This window comes from Rhinolophus ferrumequinum, chromosome 26 (genome assembly GCF_004115265.2).
Source record: "Rhinolophus ferrumequinum isolate MPI-CBG mRhiFer1 chromosome 26, mRhiFer1_v1.p, whole genome shotgun sequence".
NCBI classification, from domain to species: Eukaryota; Metazoa; Chordata; class Mammalia; order Chiroptera; family Rhinolophidae; genus Rhinolophus; species Rhinolophus ferrumequinum.
Genome location: NC_046309.1, coordinates 8,933,905 through 8,958,072, shown reverse-complemented (window position 1 = coordinate 8,958,072; position 24,168 = coordinate 8,933,905). Strand labels below are relative to the sequence as shown.

The 24,168-nt window shown below is 40.6% G+C and overlaps 1 protein-coding gene across 1 annotated transcript; it reads right to left on the bottom strand.

The window, feature by feature from the left end:
* Positions 1-2,829: 2,829 nt before the first annotated feature.
* Positions 2,830-10,501, bottom strand: MRPS33 (mitochondrial ribosomal protein S33). The gene is made up of 3 exons (XM_033099269.1): positions 10,370-10,501; positions 6,081-6,322; positions 2,830-3,172 (listed from the first exon to the last, which is right to left on the bottom strand). The coding sequence occupies exons 2-3, from the start codon at positions 6,293-6,295 to the stop codon at positions 3,067-3,069; spliced, it is 321 nt and encodes a 106-aa protein (XP_032955160.1). The 5' UTR covers positions 6,296-6,322; positions 10,370-10,501; the 3' UTR covers positions 2,830-3,066.
* Positions 10,502-24,168: the final 13,667 nt, after the last annotated feature.

The window sequence follows — 24,168 nt, the reverse complement described above, 5'->3', positions numbered from 1 at the left end:
TCTCTAAGGACTCTGAAGGTTAATACAAATCTAAGCCCATGCTTTCCCCACTTTCCTGTGCATACAAACCATCTGGGGATCTTGTTAACATGCAGAGCCAGATGCAGGTCTGGGGTGGTCCTTCAATTCTGTATTTCTAACAAGCTCCCGGGGGGTGCGTGCACTATGCTGTGAGTAAAAAAGCTCTAATACTGTAAATTATTGCCTACTGAAGCTGGGCCAGTTGATTGGCTCAAGTTAGGAGCAAGATGGAGAATAGATTTGTCTTATGCCAGGAGCAAGTTAATAAAAAGTATTACAAGCCTCTCCTTTTGAGACTGTGTCTTTTCAGAAAGGTTCTGCATTGTATCTGACCAAGCCTAGATCAGGGGTGACTCATCCGGGTCACCTGTTCAGGTGACATGGGAGCTAGCACAGCAGGAAAGATTAAAGAAAAGGTTCAGGCAGGCCCGGTCAGTTCTGGTGGATGAAGGCAGCAGGACAGCGATGAGCTCCTCAGTCTGAGAGGGTCTATGAGGGGAGGTAGAAAGGAAAGCAGGGAACACACAACTCACAGAAATTTAAAATTGGGGTTCCTGCAGAACAATAACAATTAGAAAAACATAACCGAAATTACCATTTTGAGTTACTTTGATGCTTTCTCAGGTGTTTAATTTTTAGTGAGAAATAGCTGTATCAGTTGGGATACTCTGTTTTGAATTCATGACAATGTTCTTGATAAAAAATCATCTTTTTTATCATAGAAGTTGTTCTTGCAGAACATTGGAACCATGTTTTTGGGCAGATGATCTAGACTGATTTTTATTCCTATTTTCCAGACATCACCCAGTTGCCCTGCCCTCTTTGGGGAGCTGGCACTGGTGAGTGGTTTGGCCACGCGGCAAAAAGAATCCTGGAGGGACCCACCTGTTGTGCGAAAGACAGACTGTCTTCAAATGAGATCAATGAGCTTGTTTTCACTTTCATCTTCCCTGCTATTAATGCTGGTTGTGAAATGCAGTGGGGAGACTTCATAAGACTAATGAAGGAGGAGGAAAGATCAAGTGATTATTTTTCCCCTTAATAATTCTAGTCATGCCTTCGTTTCTGTGATGCCTTCAAACCAACCCGCACAGATGGTTTGGAGCAGACCACGTGGCTGGAATTGAGCACCCAAGGAATGGGGTATCCTTACCACCTCTGTATCCTTGAACATCCCCCCCAGAGACCACTGCAGAGACAAGGTCTTATGAGGTCGTACTAGCAATTATTAATGCCAAGGACTCAGAATAAAATCAGATGTGTGAGCTTATCGGCGAGGATTATAAAATCAGAAGCTGAAACTTAGTGATGAGGACACCACAATTTACAGTTGATTCAAAACATCTTTGATGCATTCCCAGGCACAAGGTTGTTTGGATGCCTGCATTTGGTGGCTTGCTAAGGATCTTGGAACCAGGGTTTCTCTCTTTCAATTTTGGTTCCATCAGGATTCCTAAGACAGTGATTCTCTTGCTTAGGAGTGCCCATCAATCATCTGGGAGCACTTGTTGGAAATGCTGATGCCTGGACCGCATCCCAACCTGATGCGGTGGGCCGAGCACTTCATCCGAGTGGCAGAGCCCTAATGGAGTCACACTGGTTGACACGTGTATGTCTTATGCCACTGGGAAAGAAATTCATGTTTTTACTCCCACTGGTCTCCCACCAAGAGCTAACAGAGACTAAAGGAAGGGAAGAGGTCCAAAGAAAAAAGAGAATTGAGTTACCCCAAGTTTTACATAATACATTTCTAAAAGATTGTATATAAATCAAATTTGTGTGAGTTAATCTTTTCCTTGACTTAAACCGCAACGTGTTATATCCACTTTTGATTTTCACATGCCTAGTGACTTTGCCACCTTAAAAATGACTATGATAAATTTTGTTTTTTACCACAATAAAAAGTCCTTAAAAATTTTATTAGATAGTGTTAGAGATCGTCAGAGCAACTCTTACAAAAAAAAATCAGAGAAGCCCTCATTTCACCGGAAGCTCATTGAGAGAATACAATAAAGTGAGCAGCTAGCTACTCAAATGTATCTAACAGTCCTCTCTCATAGAAATAACATCTTACACACTGTGATCTCTGGTTCAGTTGGTTAAGTCCAAGTTTTTCACAGAATTTGCAAAGCCCTTCATGGTCTGGCCTGTTTTCTTAGGACCAGCTAGAACTAGTTAGTGGTCTTTTTTCAATTCCTTGAACAGGACAACTTTTTCTTACTTTAGGTGTTCTCTGTGCCTCAAACACCTTCCCCGTCATTTTTTTCTGCCTCACTGTTATTCATCCTTTAGAGCCAGCTTACCTGTCATCTCTCTAGGGAGGCCTTCTTTAAACTCCCTACTGAGGTTTGAGACTCTTGCTGTCTCTCTGGATCGATCCATCAATCCATGCACCCCCTCTAGAAGTCTGGATCTTTCCTCTGTAGCATTTAAAACAATTGTATTTATGTAATTACATGAGTCTCGCCCACAGGACTGAAAGTTGTACCAGGTAGAGACTATTTCTCTTACTAACCACTGTATCACCAGGGCCCCCTACCTTTTATGCAGCAGATTCTTAATACTTTCTCACCAGGTACAGCCTTTTATTCCACAAATCTAGCTTACTGGATGTTCTCAGAGGAGTAGGTGGAGAGGCACCTCAAGTTTGTGAGCCTGCTGGTGGAGACGGCGGCTGAACAGCCAGAGCGATGAAAGACTTAGGGCTGGTTACACGGGGACGCAAGAGCGAGCAGTGAGGGGGCTGCAGGGTTTCCCCCTTCACTTCCCCAACAGCCCACTCGCCCCAAACAAGCCATTCAACAATAATTTATGTATTCATTTCTTTAGAGAACGAGGTAAACCAAGGCCAAAACAATTGCGCAGAATTAGAATGTGTTCAAAACACCAGTCACAACTAAACTGGATCAGGCTTCAACGCCGAGATGAGTGTTCCGCAGAAACTCTTCGGCTCAGGAAGCGTCCGCCCCTCATACAGAAAAGGCATAAATACACCTTCTGCTCTCCGTTGCTGAGGTGGAAGGTTTCTCTCCTGATGGGCCAACACTATTTCTTTTTCGTGGCTCTTTTCCCTTCTCCTTTCCTTGGTTTGCCCTTTCCACGAAGCTTCTTTAGACGCATCTGCTCATCCTTGAAGTCCTGATGCTCGTCTCTGAATGGAGAAAGAAAGACGGCCAGTATTTTACCAGACTGGAAAGGTACGCCCACCTGGCACTGTCCCCTCAGGGGGTTCTGGTCATCAGGCCTTGCCATCTACAGGGCACGTGCCCCGCTTGGTGAACAGAAAGGACAGGGAGTCCCCAACAGACAGACGCGCCATGTTCTAAAAGTTCACTTCGAAGTCACAGTTTCCCCTCACTGAAACAGTGTCACCAATAGCGGTTCCTTCCGAGGCCAGCCATGTAAACCTATGTAACTATGATACAACACTAATAATTACCCCGAATTTCCCTGTAACACCAAAACACTGAGAGGAGCAGAAAGTGGGTATAAGCTTCAATAGCTACACTGAGACCCCGAAAGCCCCAAGAACTAGCACCTACTACAAGGGGGAGAGGTGAGTGGATGATGGACACAAAAAGGCTGCAGGGGAAAGGCTCAGGCAGATGGAAGCCAAATCAAGACAGACGCTCTAGGGGTCAAGGCAGCCAGGATTATACGTACGTGTGGATGGGTTACAAGGTGCAGGCTGCCTGCAGTATGTAAAAGTGTCTGCATTCTAGGGTGAGATACCTAAAGGGCAGTATGGTGTTTAAACATGTAAGCTCTGGAACCCATTGGAACATGGGTTCAAATCCCAACTCCACCATTTAGTAGCTGTGTGACCTTCCCTTTCTGCATCGTAGGCTCCTCGTCTGTAAAGTGTGGACAATGATGGTGTGAATTCAGTGTAAGAGAGGGGTTTGCTGGGCCCAATTTTTTAACTCCCTTGGCTGTTTTAAAATAGATTGGTTTGATGGAGTATGCTGTTTTAGTCCATGAACAGGACGGAAACAACAGACCTCTTAGGGATTAGTTATCATTGCCCCAAATAATCTATTCTCAACTGAGCAACCAGAGCAATTCTTCTAAAATATAAGACACATCCTGTTACTCCTCTGTTCACGACCCTGCGAATGGCTCCCCATTTCACCCAGAGCAAAGCCAGGGGGCCTTTCATGAGCTGCCTGCATTCCTACAGCTCCGCCCTTGGCCCGCAGGCTCCTGAACACACCAGGCGATCGCTGGCCTCAGGGTCTTTGCTCTGCTCTCGTCTCTGCCTTGAAAGCTCTTCTGCTGGGCTCACTCAGCACCTTGAAGTCTCAGCTTAACCCTCATCTTCCCCATCCGGCTGACCCTGATTGTCCTGTTTAATACTGCGACCTGTCCTCTCCCCGCCCACCGAGCGCCCTCAGCATCCCTTGATCCTGCTCAGCCGGCTCTACTATTTTTCTTCCCATAGCATGTTCAACTTGGTAACATACCACATACTTTACTTATTGACTATGTTTTCCCCACTCTTCTACCCTCCCTCCTCCATTCCTGTCCACCAGCCAGAAGGAAAGCTCCAAAGGCAGGGGTCTTTGTCTCTGATGCGAAACAGCCCAAGCACCTGCTAGACAGAACGAGAACTTGTGCTTCCCTCGCCTTTGCAGGTCTCTGAGTAATATTTTCTTTATTAAAGATTGTCTAGTTTCATCCTGCCAGATCCCACAGGAAGCCTTGTGTTCGAGGCACCATTTACTATGAAAATAACTGTGTTTCTCCACAGATAACTAAATGCTAAGTATTCTTTCCTGTCTCCAAAGATAGTCAAGGCTTTATTTTTCAAACAAATGGAGAGTGGCAGCAAACAGGTACATTAAAATAGCTGAGTGTGACTTTGTTATGGGTTATAATTTTCTACTCAGGAGATCTGCCTTTCAGTGGAATTTTATTTTGGGTCATACTAAAAATTAATTTTTATTTTCTTAGCCTAGACTAGTGGCAAGGGAAATTGCCCCAAAAGCATTTCCAGAAATTCAAAATGTGTCATGGATTATAACCTCTAACAATAAACTAAGAAAATCTATTTTGTTCACTGCTACTCCCCGCTTGGGCCCATCTTAAGTGCCGACACACAGAAGGTACTTGAAAAAATACCTGTTGTATAAATAAATGTACAATCTTTAGCTATCTGGAAAGAACTATTAATTTTATTATTTTGGCGTGAACAGTCCCAAGTTAATTTTTGTATTAATGCTCTGAGACAAGTCCAATTAAAACATGTTAAATTAAAAAAAAGACATTTTAACTTTATACAATTAGGCACTATTTGAATTCTTTTATAATGAGCATGTATTGTTTGGTAATTAAGTCATTTTTTTTAAAGAAAATGATCACTTAGGTATTTGACTTATTTTCTTTCTAGAGCAGTATATAGCCTTAAGCTCCACTTCCTATACATACACAAACATACAAATGCATGCTGGAAAGAGCCCACTACTCTTACTATTACATGTTATTATTCTATTCTATTATCTTTACATGCTACTCTTAAAAGTGAACTAGCGTCTATTTGGGCCAAATTAGTGTATCAGAAATGCCAGGAGAGGGTGGAAGGAAATAAGAACTGCAACAAAACTGCCACCAGAAAAGAAAGGAGGCTCCTCCACACCAGCTGTGAAGCTAACCAGCCCTGGGGCAGGGCCTCTCATCTGACCAACACCAACCTGCTCCGGTTTCGACCAGTTTTCCTCTGCATCCGTTTAGAATTCTTAGATGAATGGCTTACTTAAGCAGCTCTTGGTAGCTCAGTATCTAGTTAGTGTTAAGTCACGATTCAGACATAATTAAATTTTGTCTTCCAGTAAGTGCATGTTTCCTTTTATTTTTGGTATGCTCATTATGGATATTTTGAAAGCCTCCCTCTCCACCCCCCCAAATTGTACCTTTTGAACTACCTGGGCACTATTATGAGAGCTACAAACCCATAAAGATAGAAAGGCTAATTTTTTTCCTTTTCTTAGCTACTAACTAAAAAAAAAAAAAAAAATCTCTTACAGGTTACTTTTTTTTTTTTTTTTTTTTTTGGTTATTACCTGTAGAGGCCAAGAAAACGCAGTGTCCCCATGAGGGCAAAGTAAGTGTTGTGATTTGGATACCAGTCATAAGTCTCCTTCCGCTTGGCCAAAGGCTGCTCACTAAACAGTTTCACCACTTTCATGGATTTGGAATCAGTAGGCCTGGCAACCTCACCGAACAGCCGGGCACTCAGACGACTCATGCGCAAGGCATATTCTGAAAGTGAGGACATTTCTGCGGCAGCAAGGAGCAAGAGGCCCTACAGAAAATGAGAAGAAAATCAACAGATTAGTGTAAGAAATTGCTGGATTATCTAATGAACACTTTGGAAGATGGAAACACCTGTCACACCTGTCACATGTTGTGGGCAGGACATGCCTTGGAACTGAGAAATACCCAGTCCAAGGGGCTAGTTCCTTCTGCAGACTATTACCCCCTCGCTGTCTTGCCCTTTTTACAATGAACTGTTTTGTGATTCAATAGGTTATTTACTGATAGTCAGCTTACCTACTTGTAGGCTAGAGGAGGACCGAGAAACAAGTTTCCCTACCACTGCATTATTATCCCAACAGAAAACACCCACCTAAGCAACCTGCAGAATAAACATGCTGACTGCTTGCCATCTAAAGGTTTAATCATGGCAGAGAAATAATTTTGCTGTTGTCTTTATTATCAGCCCTTTGAATACTGTTCTCAAGGGCTCCAGATGGCTGAGAACTACTAATGAGTTATGAGGTCATTTAGCCTCTAGGTTGCTGGATTGAATTCTGCCTAGAGACTGAGAGCCATTTGGGAAAAACAAACAGAGATAGTAGTCTTACAGAAATAAGCACAACAGCTCAAAAGATTAATTTGATTCCTGAACAGAAGGCACTTAGCAATTGTGATGTTACTCGTCTTATCTTCCATGTTATATATTGTGCGTTAATGCAAACTGGTTAAGTTCTTATGAGCTGGAAACAGTAACTTTTTTCTTCAAAGGCACAGAATGTTGAAATCGGTATAAGAATGATATCTGTAATATGCAAAAATTACAGCTAATATATATCAAAAATTATATATGTGATACATAAAAGTCAAGAATGTTGCTGGTGGAATAACACTATCTCATACCACTCCAGTTCAGATGTAGGGGTACCTGTTGCCAGGCTATGATCATTTATGTGAAATTTTTGTTGTGGGATGATAATCTTTGCTGATTAAAAGACCATCCTGGGGGATAGTTCAGCTGGGATGAAAAGTTGATTTCCAAACAGAAAAAAGGTATAAACCTATTTTTACAAAACAACAGAAGAAATGTACAAAAGACCAGTGGTGCCGAGTAAATTTCAAAATAGTTCTTACAAGAGAAAAAAACCAAACCAAACCAGTGTTTAAATTAAGGAATGTTTCTCATCCATTTCAAGACCCACTGAAACAGCAGAGGCTGACCTCAAACCAGTTTCAGAAGTGTCAATCTCAAACCATTTACCATTCTGAAACCAAGCAATCTTGGGCCAATAGTGCCACCTGAAGGCCAACAATGGGAGAACTGATCCCAGGTCTCTTGGTCCCCTCTTTCCCCACCCCACCTGGGATCTATGCAAGCCTTGCTCTTTTTCCTTTTCCTTTTAGGGCGCTCAGTTCCCAGATTCACTTCCCTCCGAATTCTTGCTCCATTATGTGGATGGGGGTGGGCTGGGGTTATATTTGCATCAATGAGAAAAAAAGTCATTAACAGTTTAATGTATAATAGAAAATAGTAACAAATCAGTGCTTTAAGGGCCTTGCAAATGTCAGAAGCTACAAAAAAGTTTCTCTGCATGGTTTATCTTTTCTCTGCCTCCCTTTAAAGTTATGTTTTCCAAACATCGGATTAAAAAACAACAACAAAATTAAGTTTCTTAATCAGCTTTAGTTTGTTTTGCTTAATTGCTATTAGGGCATCAGAACAGATTTCTGTTGAAATTGCATAGTATTTCCACAATCAGTTATTTGTAAGGTGGCCTAGGAACTATTACCTGGGTTGTTCTGGGCCTGTTGTCTCTAAATCTGAGTTTCCTCTTAGGAAACCAAGCCTGCAGGACTATTGTGAGAAATAAGTAAGACAGTGACACTCAGTAAATGACACCTAAAAAACCCCACAAAAAACCCCCCAAAACCTTAAACCTGTTTGTAATAGCGGAGGGGACCAGCAGCTTGGTAATTGACAGGTAGCAAGGAAGAAGCGCCTCATTGGGACAGTGGTCATTGAAGCCATCACAGGATGCTAACTGTTACCTCCATGCCCACTTGGGAATGTAGCAAGTTACTGGGACACGTAGCTCATAAATCATAAGGTCTCATTAGAATCTACTGGTTATAGCACAAAATCCAAGTCCTATATTTTATGTTGGAGAAAGGGAAAAAGCCTCTTCAAACCTGGATCCCTTACTAGAAACAAAGAACCATTTGCTAAATAGAAGGAAACTGAAAATGGTTATAATTACCAATTACCGCTTTGTAGTCTCCTTCCATAGAGCGACATATGCCTATGTTCTAATAAAGATTGATACAGGAGCTTGGTATACTTTTTTTTTTTTTTTTTTTTTTAACCATAGGCTAATACAGCTAAAAAGTTCTGACCATAAATATTGGTCCTACAACTGGCAAATTGCCAGTTTCTACTAGCTTTAAATTTTTGAAAAATTCGAAAGACTTATTTAGGACTTTTCAGGACCCTGGTATGCCTTTTTACAGGTTCTTTCAATTTTATCTTTAAAAAAAAAAAATGACCCTGTTAATGGCATTCAAGTCAAAGGTAAATAATTTACATGTCAATTAGATTTTTATTCACATGAAGCCATTCTAAGGGGTACAACTATATCACTTTTCTTTTTTATTAGTTTCAGGTGTACAAAACAATGTAATAGACATTTATATCCCTCACAAAGTGATAATCTCCCCTCCCCCAATCTACTATCTCTCTGAGTCGTATATGGCTGTTACAGTTCCACTGACTCTATTCCTTATGCTGTACTCCATCCTGTGACTATATATATAAAATTATAGTTGACATTGTTATTCAGCTTCAGGTATATACTGTAGTGCTCAGGCACCTACACCATCCATGAATACATCACTTTTCTTTAGATGTGAACTAAAGAAAACAATGTCATGAAGAAAAATTAACTGGAGTTGAAAATGCTAAGCAAAAACAAATCACTCAAATGTGTTGAAACACAACATGTTAAGCCTGCATAAGAAAATTCCCATACTTTTACTTTGGCATAAAAGGGCAAGTTTCTTTGATTTTCTAATAGGTCTGATGCATTAAAGGGTCGGATTTATTTCAAGATTGGCTTTGGATGAGGTTTGCCTTTTTTCTTTGAAAAGTGCAGATGACATGTAGGAGTTCTTAGCCTGGATATCCGTCAGCGTGGTGAATCCAATGGAACTTTAAAAGTGTATATTGAAATGTGTGTGTGTGTGTGTGTGTGTGTGTGTGTGTGTGTGTAAATCCTGCTGGGGAGACAGCTATCTCTATTTTCTCAAAAACCACTGGTTAGTGGAGAAAGACAGTTGGCTGGAATGTTGCCTCTGCGTTTCGATGGCTGCATGGTGTTTGTAGCTGTAGGTATTGTATTCTTTGCCTCCGTTTTCTCATCTACTACCTGAGGACAGTTAGACTACCTCCTGCGTTGTGAGGCTGACATGCAAAACTCCTGGCACAGTGCCTGCCCTAAATAACCAGGCCTCAAGGAACTCACACACTACACACACGTGTTTCACAGAAAAACAATTTTTTAAAAAACACCATGCTTTACTATTTTTAAAGGCCGGCACCGATTATTTTACTGGGTCGTAGAGACGTGAATGGCTCCGACTATGTATCAGCTTTATTCAGTTCAACAAGAACATCCCCACATCCTTCCAACCGACTGTGATGAAGTACTAGTGTCAAGTCAACCGACGTTTGAATCGGCAGGGTATTTCGCGAATATTTTTCTTAAATATCACTTAAATTGGTAACAAAGTTAATCCGCATGGCCCACGTGCAGCTAAACTGCAGGAGGCCGTCTGACGAGCAGAGAAACGGAGCCTTGACATCTAGCTAAGCGGGAAGAGAGGACACTACGCTGGAACCCTTCATTTGCTTCATCCCCCCATTTACGCAGGAAGAGGCCAAGTGGTTTGTGTGATGCCCGCGAAACCTCCTAGCTGGTTAATATTTAAATTGACTCGTTCTGTTCTTGGCGACCCTGCAAGGTTGTAGACCTCCGCGGGACCTCTACAGCCATCGCCCACATCTCACTGCAGACCCCCCGCAAGTCACGGATATCCTTACCTCGTCGTGACCTTCCTCTCTCGCGTGCCCCCTTTGCCGGAAGGCCCGCCCCCAAGCCGGCTCCACGTCTTGCCAGTAACTGCGGCGGAGAGCAGTAGAGAAACGAAAGCCTGGCGGCTAGAGGGGAACCCTGGTGGAAGACCGGAACTACTAGCGCCAGACCTGGCGCCTGCGCAGTAAGGCTAGCGTCTCCGTGGGTGCCAGGGACTCAGGAGAGGGTGGTTCCGGTGACGGAAAGGTCTGGCTTTCCTGGGAGGTCCTGCAGGGTTCGCTGTGTTTTGTTGGAAGTGGCTACACAGCTGCCCACTACGTTTCCGAAGCCCCGGGCAATTGTGTGCCACGTGATGGAGGATGAAATGTACTTTGTTTTTTCGTTTCCTCTTCACACTCTCTAGGAGATTTCGTTGTTTTTTCATCTAGCTTAGACCTTGACATGTTCGAAGGGAGTTGCTTGACTCTCAAGGCTGAAGAGTCTTCTGACCCACCTGGGGTGCCATACTCCTTTCCTTCTGCGTCTGTACGCCTCTGATAGTATCACCGCCGGGAGGGCATTCTTGATACCCTTTTCTGAGTTAGAGACACTATTTAGAGCGACTCTGCGTCCCTCTCCCCCACTGGCCTGGAAGCGTCTTCAGGAAGTAGGGACGGAATATTGATCTGATTTCTCGGTGGTTGCCGGCATGAAGACTTCTTTTCCATGCTGCCTGTTAGGCCCTGCTTGGCAGATAATAGAAACACAATACATATTTCACTTTAAACTAAATCTGGTCTCAAGAATCCACATCCCATAGGCGTTGTATGAAATAATCTAAAATGCACCCTAGAGATAAGCAAATCAGCCCGAACCATATACCTAGAGTATATTCCATTGACGCCCTCTTTCCTCCTGCAGAATTTTGTTATGTTTTGTTATGTTATCAATCTATGCTATAGAATTTGCTTTTATCAACTTACGTTTTGATGGTATCAATCTATTGTATAGTAAGTAGCCATATAAACTTGGGCTGGTGTAAGAGGTTTACTACACTTAAATTTACACATGGCGTAGTGAGTATCCCTCACCTTTTTTGCATAGCTCAGTCCAAAAAACAAATTTCACCTTGTTTTTTGTGTTTCAGTGGTGTTGGCTTGTTTTTATCTAATGGCCACTGAATCATGTAAACAAGGAGGATTCCTTTTCATGCTGGCTGTTAGAAAGTTTAAAGCCAAATTTGCAGTGGACTCATGGCGAGAACTGTTATATGTATATTTGCATAAACGTTGTTGGCTCTATTTTGTGTATCTGTTGTTGGTTTTTCTTTTTTCACCTAGTTATTATTTGTGTTGCCAGTATGTTTTGTGACTCTCTGTACTCCCATAACTCTTTCTTGAAACATAGCAAGGTATAAAGAATTACAGGTGGCCACGTACTCTGGGCCGTTTGTACTGTGAACCTCATTAAGTCAAGTTCATGGGGTTCATATTAGTTTCCTGAGCCTGCTGTGACAAAAATACCACAAACTTGGTGGTTTAAAATATAAGAACTTTATTCTCTCACAGTTCTGGAGGCCAGGAGTCCAAAATCAGCATCATTGGGCCAAAATGAAGGTGTTGACAGGGTCATGCTTCCTGCAGAGGCTCTAGGGTAAAATCAGTCCTTTGACGCTTCCAGCTTCTGGTTGTTGCCAGCATTCATTGACTTGTGGCCACATCACTCTAATCGTCAAGGCTAGTGTTTTCAAATTTCTCTGCTTCCTCTTCACATCGCCTTCTCCTCGTATCTCCTAATGCCTCCCTGTTACAGAGATAGATAGATAGATAGATAGATAGATAGATAGATAGATAGATAGATAGATAGATATAGTAATCCATGATAATCTCCCCATCTCAAGATCCTTAATTTATTCATATATTTAAAGGCTCATTTCTATATATAGTAGCACTTACAGATTTCAGGGATTAGGACCTGATATCTTTGGAGGACATTTTTCCATCTACCAAAGTGTTGGAAACAGCAAGCCTATGATATTGGCCCATAGAATATTTGGGAAAATATTTGAATATTAGGGTAGGCAAACTAACCTAACAGAATAAAGTTTAACCTCCTATGGACATTGATTTGTAGACCTCGGCTTACCTATTTGTATCTCCAAGCTAAGGCTTCTTTAAGGACACTTCTTATGTCAGAGATTGCCTTGCGTATTTCTATTTTTTATAGCTCAGTGTTTTAAAATCATGGGCCATGAATCATTAGTTATGAAATCAATTTAGTAGGTTGCGACCAGCATTAAAAGACATTAGAATAGGGAGTATCCGAATGCATCACATGTAGTGAGGGTAATTATTGTTTCATGAAACAGTATGTGTGTGTTGGGTCGTAATGTAAAATACACTTTGTACTCTAGGTGTGGCAAAATAGAAAGCCTCTGCAGTAAGCAATTTCATTATTCATCGTACTCTATGGCAAATATTCCTTGCCATTAGACAGAGCAAGAATTAAAGCTCACATCAACTTCAAATTCTTATTATGTGGCATAGTCCAAGGGGCAGGTGGGTACTTAGTCCTTTAAGTAAATTAATTTACAGGTCCCCAATAAGTACTCTTTCCTGGCATCATGTAGATTTTCTTTACATCTGAATTTACAGTAGTTCTTTTCTCACTTTACAAAAGAAAGGTATATCCCTCACCTAGGGTATAAAACTCTCCAGGATGACGAAGGGACAATGCAACATGGTTTTGGGGAAGCTTCCTTTAATGAACATTCAATCCACTATAAACCCTTCTTAGGATTCCTGTCTTTTCCCCTCTTACATATATATTCCAGGTAAGGTGACGTATGACTGTTAGAAATATGGTAATTGGATATTGTGATTATTTTTTTTGGAAATCAGATGTGTGAGTGTAAATGTGGGAGTAATAGTAAGTTTCCTTTAATCCTCATGTCCCTTTCATCCTCTGTGAGCAAAGCAAAGCCAGCATTGAAGAAAATATTGAGCCCTTAATTTTTTTCCCACATTTTTAAACATAAGCATTTTTCCCCCCAGCTATTCTCAATACTTATCCATAAGATGTATCGTTATCTGGAAAAGAAAGCATCTTTGAAGAGCCGAAGCAGTAGAGGTTAGTGACACTGATTATTTTAAATGTAAAATGAATTATTTAAGAGACTTTCATGTTTTTCATGTTATACTAATCTACAAAAAATTTATACAGACTTTTATTTCAGATTTGGTATGTGTTATTCAATAGAGGTTAAAACACATTCTGAAAAATCACGGGTACAACGCACTAAATATTTCCCATTCCCCCTTTTCATGCAGAAGGTTGGATTGGATAACCTCTATAATCTATTTTCAATCTAATCTTCAATTCCACCAGCTCCATTCTGCTATCAAGCCATCCAGTGACCTTTTAATTTCAGATATTATGTTTTTCAGTTTTAAAGTTGCCATTTGAGTCTTTGCCATGATTTCTATTATTTTGCAAGAACTTACCTATTTCTATTCACTTCACGGCTGTTTACCTTCATGAAACTTGGGTATAATGGCTACTTTAAAGTCTTTGGTATTTCCAACATCTAGGTCATCTTGGGCTTGGCATCTCTTGATTTTCTTTTCCCTTGAGTATCGGTCACAGTTTCCCGGTTCTTTTTATGTTGAATAAGGTTGGGTGGTGTCCTGGACATTTTGCATATTATATTGTGAGTTTCTCAGTCCTGTACAAGTTCTCTGAGAATGTTGATTTTTGTTAGTTGTTTCTTTTAGTGCGAAGTCAACTGGCCTATATTCAGACGGCAAGTTCTGTGTTGCCGGCTATGTCACTTCAGTTTTCAAAGCCTTGGCAATGCTGCACTGGGGCAGTTCCAAGCATGTGCAGATCAGGAAGTGAGCCCAGGAATGGGTCAGTTCATACAGACAATTAGGGATCCCTTTGTCTGTCTTTCTGCTCTCTAAGATTTCCCTTACACTCTCCGGCACCCACAGGCCTCCTTTCCTGGTCCTATGGCTCTAAAGACAGGTTTCTCTGAGAATTTTAGCCACTTGTACTGCCATGCAGTTCTGCATGACTGGGGCCAGCCATGGGGCCAAGCAATGAGAAAAAAGAGAGAAAAAAAAACGACGGGGGTTCCCCTGCAGTCCATAGGTGACAAGACCTCTCTCCCCAATTCCTCTGTTTAGAATGATAGGTTATCTTGTGAGGTTTCTGATGCCTGTTCCATCACCACCACTCTAGCGCAGCTCCATGACTGGGGTTAACCCTGGGGCAAGGTTGGAAAAGAAAAAAGGAAGAAAAAAAGATTTCCCCCACACTTTCTGGCTCTCAGATGCCCCTTTTCCTGGCCCGCAGGACAGTAAGACACTGTTTCTCTTGGAATTTTTTGCCGCCTGTGCCTCGCTTGGGCCGCCCTGGGTGGAAGCTGGGAAGAAAAGAGGAAAAACAAAAGGAAACTCATCACCTCTCCCCCAGAGATGATTTGTTTACAGTGCAGAGTAAAATCGTCTCTCATTCGCTGGAGAAGAGAATGGGCAGATTGCCCTCAGTCCCTTTATAAGCTCTGAGTCTCCTAATTTGGGGGTCCTCACTGTGGTTTTAACCCTGTTGCATCTGCAGGGCAGCCTCGGGCCCTCGTTGTGTTGCCCTGTGGGAAGCTGGGCGTGAGCACTGGTGACGCTATGCTCTCTGAGAAACAAAAGGTCTGTTTTCTAATCCAGAGACCCTGTGTTTCCTTATACGAAAACCAACCAAAAGGTATCATAGCTCTCAATGTTAGAGCCCAAACTATGTAACTTCTTTAAGAAAGCATATAAGAACATTACTGTGACATTGGCTTAGACAAAAATCTTATTGGATACAACATGAGAAACACAAACCATAGAAGAAAAAGTTGATAACTTTTACCTCATCAAAATTTAAAAACTTCTACACTGTTAAGAAAGTGAAGAGGCAAGCCATAAGTGGGAGAAAAGTTCTGCAAAACGTAATGGGCTGTGCCCGGAATATATATCAGTTTTATTACTTGGAAAATGGCAGTATGAATAGTACTCACCTTACAAAAAAAGCACATGAGAATTGAATAAGTAATATACATAATATACTTAGAATAGTGCCTCTCACAGAGCAAGCCCTCAAGGAAAGCTAGCTATATAAGAAATAGCACTCATTCTTCCTATTACAGCTATTTGTTTACTTGTTTGTGTTCTGCACTTAAGTTTCTGTAGGGTAGAGATCGAGTGCCTTGTTTGTCATTGTGTCTTCGAGGTGAGGATAGAGCCTGATCCGTAGTAAAATTCCGTCGGAATTTACAGCTTGATTGAAGGAATGCGTGAAAAAAATGAAGACGGTATTCTTGAAGCCAATCTGATTGAAAAAGTGTACTTCTCTAGCTAGTTCCATTTTATCAAGCCAAGTGCTCTTGTTTCTGGATCCTTGGCCAGTTTCTCTTAACCACGCACCATGTGATCAGCACTGTCATAGGTTCTGCCAGGTATTTGCTTGCTCAGCACTTTCCAAGCCCCTGTGTCTTTTTCTGACAACTTTACTAATGAGGTAATTACCTCAGCGCTTTGCACTGAGCACAGTAAATCCTGTGTTCTGTCTGCTCACAGGAATTCAGGAAGCGCCTCGTCGTCATCGTCATCATCATCACCCTTCATCTATTTTTGCAATCCCACTCACTGCCCATCTGTAACAGGGCGGATGGCACATAGCTTAGCTGTAGCAGACCTATGTTACTGTCCCCAAATAATCTCATTCCCGAGCTTGCACCTTTTCTTATGGTACAGTATTTCTCATGGTGGGAGGTAGGCTAGCAGAGTAGTCAAGAGCGTAGACTTTGAAGCTAGATTCCTTGGATTTAAATTTTGCCTCTGCCATTAACTAGCTGTGTGACCTTAGGCAAGTTACTTAACCTCTCTGTGCCTAAATCTTGGGAAAGTTATTTAAGCTCTCTGTGCCTTCTTTTCCTCATCTGTCAAATTGGACTGCTGCTAGTACCTGTCTCATAGGCTTGTTCTGAAGATTAAAGGTAGTATTACAAGTGAAACACTTAGAACAGTGCCTCACACAGAATTAGCATTTAATAAATGCTGATTATTATTGTGAGTATGTTGTTGTTCCCCTTTCCTGGAATGTCCTGTCCTTTCCCCTCTATTTCGCCGAACCATCTATCTGGAAGGCTGGTATAGAATTGAATTTGACAGTATAACCTTTTCCTAGTAATCCTTCTAAACTCAATAATTTTGATGATTTATTTGTAGATTCTTTTGGATTTCTTTTATGTGTAATTACGTACTTAGAAATCATTTTGAATTTATATATCTTTAGTTTCTTTTTTAAAATCCTTAGATTATTATTATTTTTTCTTGCCTTACTTCACTAAGAACCCTAGTAAAATGTTGAATGCATGTGGTAGTAATGGGAATCCTGTTTTGTACCTGATCTCAAAAAGGAAGTTTCCAAGTTTTTACATTAGGTATAATACTTGCTGAGGTTTACTATAGACATCATCTATAAGACTAAACATTTTTTTTTGTTTTTATTTCTACTTTACTCAGAGTTAAAGAAAAAATCTTTAATCTGTGTTGCGATCTAGCAGATGACTTTATGCTTCTATTGACCGTATTATTTTTTTCGATCCTTTTTTTCTGTCAATGTGGTAAATTACGGTAATTGATTTACTTTTCCTTTGTGGAATAAACCCAACTTGGTTGTAATTTACTATTCTTTTTATATATTTCTGTATTCAGTTTGCAAATATTTTGTTTAGGAATTTTGCATTTATATGATGAATCTGATTAGTCTATAATTTTACTTTCTTAATGTATTTATCAGGTTTTGGTATCAAGGTTATGCTAGCTCATAAAACAATGCAGCGTATGTTTCCTCTTTTTCTATGCCCTGGAAGAGTTTTGAGGTTGACATTATTTTTTCCACAGATGTTTGGTAGAATTTGCTGGTGAAGTAATCTAGGCCTTGGGTTCTCTTTGTGGGAAAATTTTAAATTATATATTTTTTCTTATTATCATTATCTTAAATTATTTTTTGAAATTCCACCCCCCTTGCCCATATGAGACAACACTGTGGATCATTCTTTATTCTTGTATCAATTTTGGTAAGTTGTATATTTTCTAGAAAGTGGTCTATATAACCTAAATTTCAATGGTTATTGTCACAGAGGACCATGGGTTATCAATTCAAAGAACAACTTTTGGCCTCGATAATCTTCTCTAGGGTATGTTTGTTTTCTGCTTTACTGTTTTCATCTCTTTACTATCATCTTTCTGTTCTATGTGGGTTGAATTTGCTGGGATTTCATTTCTAACTTATTAATGTGGATGCTTAGCATATTCATTTCAATCTTTCTTCTTTTCTAATATGTGCACTAAAGAAATGACGACTTTTGAAGAGGGTGAGAACCCTCTGGGCTAGAGTAGTGAGAGGAAACAATCAGAGAAAAAGGGAGTTGAGGTTTTAGAAAGAGGAAAGGAAGTACACAGCAGACTGACAGAACGTTACAAAGAAAAACGTAGTGTCAAGAATGCATTTAAAATGTTTTTATTACAGAAAATTTCAAACATACACACAAGTAGAAAGAGTGGTATAGCGAACCCCAAGAACACATCACCCAGTTCCAACTAATGTCAACTCACGGCCCGTCTTCCCCTCCTCCAGTATTATTTTGAAGCAAATCATGGGCATCGTGTGATTTCATCTGCCACTATTTCAGCATACATGTCTAAAAGATTACAACTCTTTTGTCAGTTCAAAATAAAACCAGCCTGGTGGAGCCTGGTAATGAGGTGCTCTGGCCTGAGGTCCTTTGGCCTGAGGACCCATGAAAATCCAAAAATGGGCAACGTGATCTTCTTCCTCCTAAACCCACATTCAAATCTTGGAACTTACAACTCCGAGAGAACAAAATGTCACACTGTCAATACCAGAGAAAAAAGACCCAAACGTGTGGATGTCATAGAGGTCATTGAAAAGCGTGTTCCCATCAGTGTCCAGGAATTTTATCCCTTAGATCAGTTGGATGGGAGGCAGTACTCCAGAAATCAACACGGCCTGGCATAGCCAACGGGCCATTTAGAAGGGCCCTTGTGTACGGGGCATGACGCCTTGTATAAATTACAGGCACACACTCCTGTGTTAGCCTGGCCAGGGTCCCGTGTACTGACTGTATCCTTCTCTCCCTCTGGCATGTGGTAGTTCACCTATGGATCCCACAATTCGGGTGCATTTTGTGATCCTGGGAGAGGCCTGCTCTTTTTCTGCCCAAAGGGTACGGCATGGTTTAAAAAAATGGTTTTTGGAATCACTGATAACTAGGTATGATTTCTGTCTCCTACCGAAGAGACTCAGATATTTTTTTAGCCTCTTTCCTCAATGATAAAACAGACTGGTCATGGCTACTTAGCAAGGCAGTTGTGAGAATTAATATGCCATGTGAACGACGTGGTATTTGCTATCAGCCATTCCTTTCAGTTTTAGGTTGAACCTGTCTACCTAGGAGTTACCTGAATCTTAACTATCTCTGGACTTGGTCAACGGAAATTCTATAAATTAAACTGTTTGGGCATTGATTACCATTAGATCAGACTCCTTGAGTTGTCTGCTCTTAAAATGTTTTCCACATTTCTTAATTTCTGAATCTGCAAGTTCTCTCTGTTTCATCACTGTGCTGCCCTGGGTGTCAGGAGTTCTTGTCCTCAGCTACAGCTTAGAATGTTAGAAATTCGTACTTAATTGAAATGTGCTGCCTTTGAACTGTCTACTGCCAGCGTTAGCATTCTCAGAACTCCACATTTATATTTCATCATATACCCTCTAACCCATTTTGAGTTCTTAATTGAACCGTAATAATTTGGAGATAGTATATTATTTTCTAATAGCACCGTAGGGAATCAGATGAGAAAGCAGAGTTTGGAAACTCCGAAGGAAACACTCCTTTGCTCCACAAATTAGCCTGCAGTTAGCTTTCCCAGTGACTGGAATGAGGCTTCATTGGGGCAGCCTCGTGTCTACTTCGTCTCTGTGGCTTTGTTTTCCCATCTGCAAAGTAGTACATAATAGTGTCGGTGGTCAGTATCCTCTGAATGGGTTCTGAATAAATATTCATGGGATTTATTAATAATAATAGCATCCTAATACCTACCCCAGAGCATTAGGGAGATGGGAGAGTACCGTCATTCAGCACAAGGTTTTATAGAGCCAGGCAGCCTGGGTTTGAAGCCCAGCTTCACAACTTACTACCCATGTGACTTTGGGCAAGTTACTTAACCTCCTAAAGCTTTACTTTCTTCATCTGTAAAATAATAGCATCTACTTTATAGAGCTGTCAGTGGATTAAATAAAATAATTTGTGGTATTTAAGTGCTCTATAAAAGTCTTTATCATTGTTCTTAAAAGTACTAATGGTGGGTGGCCGGTTAGCTCAGTTGATTAGAGCGTGGTGCTGATAACACCAAGGTTACTGGTTGGATCCCTGCATGGGCCACTGTGAGCTGTACCCTCCTTAAAAACAACAACAAAAAAAGACTGCTGGTGATTAAAGTATTAAAATAAGTAGGTGAGAAAGTCTGAGCACAGTACACGCTTAATAAATGTGAGAAGTTGGTAATTATTTTTCTCTCTTTCAGTGTGTCTTTCTCTATCAACTGAACAGCAAAGGTGAAAAGCAAATGGGCCCGTACTCTGGAATCAAACTCTGAGGGTTCAAATCCTAAATCTCATGTTTGCCCAAGTGACTTAATTTCTCTGTGCCTCAGTTTCCTCATCAATAAAGTTAGGATAATAATGGAGACTATCTCAGAATTACTATAAGGATTAAATGGATTGATATTAGTAAAGTATTTAATAACAGCTTCAACACTTAGGGCTAAATACACGTGATTAAATAAAAGATATTTTGTTAATCTCAAATTCCAGGTGCATAAATCCTCATTATGTAAATATAGGGGGTGGGTGATTGACATATTGAGGTTGGATGAATTGTAGATTAGTTATATTGTAACAAATAGAGTTTGAAAACTCAGGGAAGACAAACAGGAAAACCAAGTTATATATTTCGAATAAGTTTCCAACACTTAATAAACATGTTACTTATTTAAGTACTTGACATGAATTATCTTGTATAATTCGTACCACAGTCCTTTGAGGTAGGAGCTATTTTATCCCATGTTACAGAGGAGAGAGATGAGGCCCAGAGAAACTATGTCACTTGCCTAGGGTCACAGAATAGAGCCAGCTTACCTCCGAGTCTGTCTCCATAGCCCTTGCACGTCACTATTATGTCCCATGGCCTGCCCAGGGCGACTGGCTGAAGGATGCTCTGTTGGTCCTGGGCTCAGGCCCGTGGTTCTTCACACTTTGAGTCATTGACCCCTTTGAGATACAAGTGGACTCTCAGAAAAAATGCCCGGCCCCGAATTAAGGTTTCCTGGTGGAAGCAGGAAGGTTTCAAGTATAGTGTCAGGTCTGCTACATAGTCTAATGCTAGTTCAAAAGTTCAAATAACATAAAATAAGTTATGTCCCCTAAAATTTATCTGACTGTTTAAGATGTGTTTATAAAGCTCAGAACATGTAATAAACATGTAATAAATGTAGATACTCCTGGGTCTTGCTAGTAATAAAAAAATAAACACGTTAATGAACAGAGGTGGAAGTACTACGGGCTGGCTCAGTGAAACGTGGTCTTCATTCAGACACAGAATGCAGGACTGACAATAGGTGAAATGTCTGAACAGAGAGTGGCAACGGGTCCTAAAGGAGTGTTAGTTTGTTTTTCTTGGGGAAACCATGGAGCAGCCCCACTTTGCCACGGTTCCTGGAACATTCACCTTGGCCAGAGCCCTAGGACCATGTCTTGCTTTCAAAACAGGGAGAGTTTGATACGGAAACTGCAGTTGAGGATCGAAACTCTCTCTCATACACGGAAGCCACAGGTTACTTCAGTTTTATCTTAAACATCCGTAGGCAGCGTTTACTGTTCTGGTCGACCACCCATCATGCATTTGCTCTGCCTTGGGGTCAGAGCACCCTGGATTTCCTTTGGTGAACCGTTTCTCCAGGACTCAGTCCACTGTGGCTTGGGTAGGCACCTTTCTTTCTTCAGAGGGGGACCACGTGATCGAGGCCTGACTCATCAGGAGAGGGCAGTGACCCAGACTGACTGCCTGAATCCAGGGACTCATACAGGAGGTATGAGAAAAGGTGCTCTCGCCTCTGCGGAATGCAGCCCAGGAGGATGAAAGCCTAGAGAGCTGTCGAATGGAGAATGAGAACGAAGCCAACGCGGTGAGGGCGGAGCCAAGAGAAGGAAAGAAACTGCATCCTAATGACGTCTTTTGGGCTCCTGGAGCAAGTCATACCTGAACACCATCCTGCGACTTTTCAACAACACACCAAAACCCTTTTCCTGATGCCAGTTTGAGTTGAGTTTCTGTCACTTGCACGGGGAAGAGTCTTACCTGACATTGTCTCTAATAGACTATGGAGTTTTGTGTTATCCATGGTAGCTTGTGCCACTGTTTTTAAAATTTTATTTATCTTTTAAAAAAATACTTCTTTTTTTATTTTTATAAATATAGTAAACCTTTATGATTTTTGAGACCTTCTAGAGACCTTCGTGAATTCCTAATTGTTAATTACCATTGTAGTATACAGTTCTGAAATGCATCGTAGTATGTATATGAGAGCGCACACGTCTGTGGCAACAGGCCAAGGATGGAAGAAGTTGCCACGAATTTGGATGCTGGGATCATGCACCAGCCGCTCGGGGCCTAGGATTCTGAAAATGAATGTTTTAGCAAAATTATCTATGACTACATGATGTGTACTTTAGGATCATTAAGGAGGAAACTAAGCCTTGAATGCTAAATCCCCAATGCCAGAGATTAACTGTATTGCTTTACTGTGTTAATTGGTCCAGCTGCAATTTATTTCCTTTCCTTTCCATTTCATCAAGTCAGATTTTCCCTTCAAAAGCCTTCATATCTAGTATCTGTGTTCCTGAGTGAATTTTGGGTCCAAATATATTTGGTAATCCCTGAAACAAAATGAGAATATTGGCAATGTTTCAACTCCTTGTTTATTTTAAAACAAACATTTAATCTTTCCTTAAAGTCCGCTGTTTATTGACCTTTACATTTTAGATTTTCTGTACTTACTGATACAGGAAAAGCAGCGACATTTAAGTGGTTTCACTTTAAGAGAATCTGGTATTTGAGAAGCAAGATTTAAGGAATGACTATTTGAGGGAGTGATTATTTGTATTTAAAAATGATTTTTCACTTTAAACAAAGTTTCCTCTATGTTTCCTATTAATATTCACCCTAGCAAGTAAGCTATTTGACTAAAACATAAAATTTTACTTAGAATTTCAGTGCAGGAAGAATGCTTGAAGATAATTTCACATTTGAAGAAGCCAAGGAAAGAGAGACGTTAAATAATTTTCTCAGTCAATGGTTGGTTGGTTAGTGGTAGTTGGGAATTTGTTGCCAGTACACCCACCTTCTTAAAAAAAGTTCTTCAGAACCACCCTCCAAGAAAAGTTCTCTGGAGAAAACGAAAATTGTATAGATCAGAAACACAGTTCTACGTAACGAAAGGCAGAGCACTGGAGGAAGATTAGGTAAAAGTAATCTTTTATTTTTCTTATTCTTTATCTAATAGATAATAGTTTGCTTAAAATAATAATACAAACAATATATTTGGTGACTATAATTCATGGATAAGTGAAATGAATGACAGTAATATTGCAAGGATTGGGAGGGAGGGGTTGGGAATAGGGACTACCATTACCCATGCAGTGGTACGGTGTTATTTGAAAGTGAACTTGGATTAGTTGTAAATGTATCCGGTAAACTGTAGGGTAACCACCAAAAAAGTTTATAAAAGGGTAACCACTGAAAAAGTTTGAAAAATTGATACACTAAGAGGATGGAGAAAATAGGATCATATAAAACGCTCAATTAAAACCACAAAAGGCAGAAAAAGAGTGGAAGACAAAAAAAGAAAATAAAGAACAATGTCGATGAGTAGAAAACAGTAACAAATGTGGTAAATATTAATCTGATTATCTCAATAGTCACTGTAAACGTCAGTGGTCTAAATGCACCAATTAAGAACAAATTGTATATAAAAAGACAAGACCCAACTATACGTTGTCTACAAGAAACCCACTTTAAGTATAAAGTGGCCGGATGAAAAGTAAAGGGATGGAGAAAGGTACACCAGACTAGCACCAGTCAAAAGAAAGCTGGAATCGTAACATGAATTTCAAACAAGGCAGACTTCAGAGCAAGGAAAGTTAGTAGGGATAGGGAGAGGCATTGCGTACTGACAAAGGGGTCAGTTCTCTCAGAAGACATAACAATTCTTAGTGAGTATGCATCAACATATGTGAGGCAAAAATCGATAGAGTTGCAAAGAGAAACAGATGAATCCACTATGATCATTGGAGGCTTCAACCCCTCACTATTAGTAAAAGGCAGAAAATCAGCTGATTCTCAACAGCTCCATCAATAACGTGGATGTAATTGACATTTCTAGGATACTTCACTTCACCATAGCAGATTACACTTTTTTTTTCTCAAGCTCACAGGACATTCACTAAGAGAACACATTCTGTGCCACAAAACACAGGTTTAAAAGAATAGACATTATATAATGTCTGCTCTCAGTCCACAGTGGAGTTAACTAGAAATCAGTAATAGATAGCTGGAAAAATCCTGAAATGCTCAGAGGTTACACACCACACTTCTCAATAGCACAATCGGTCAAAGAAGAAGTCTTAAATTAAAACATAAACTAAACAA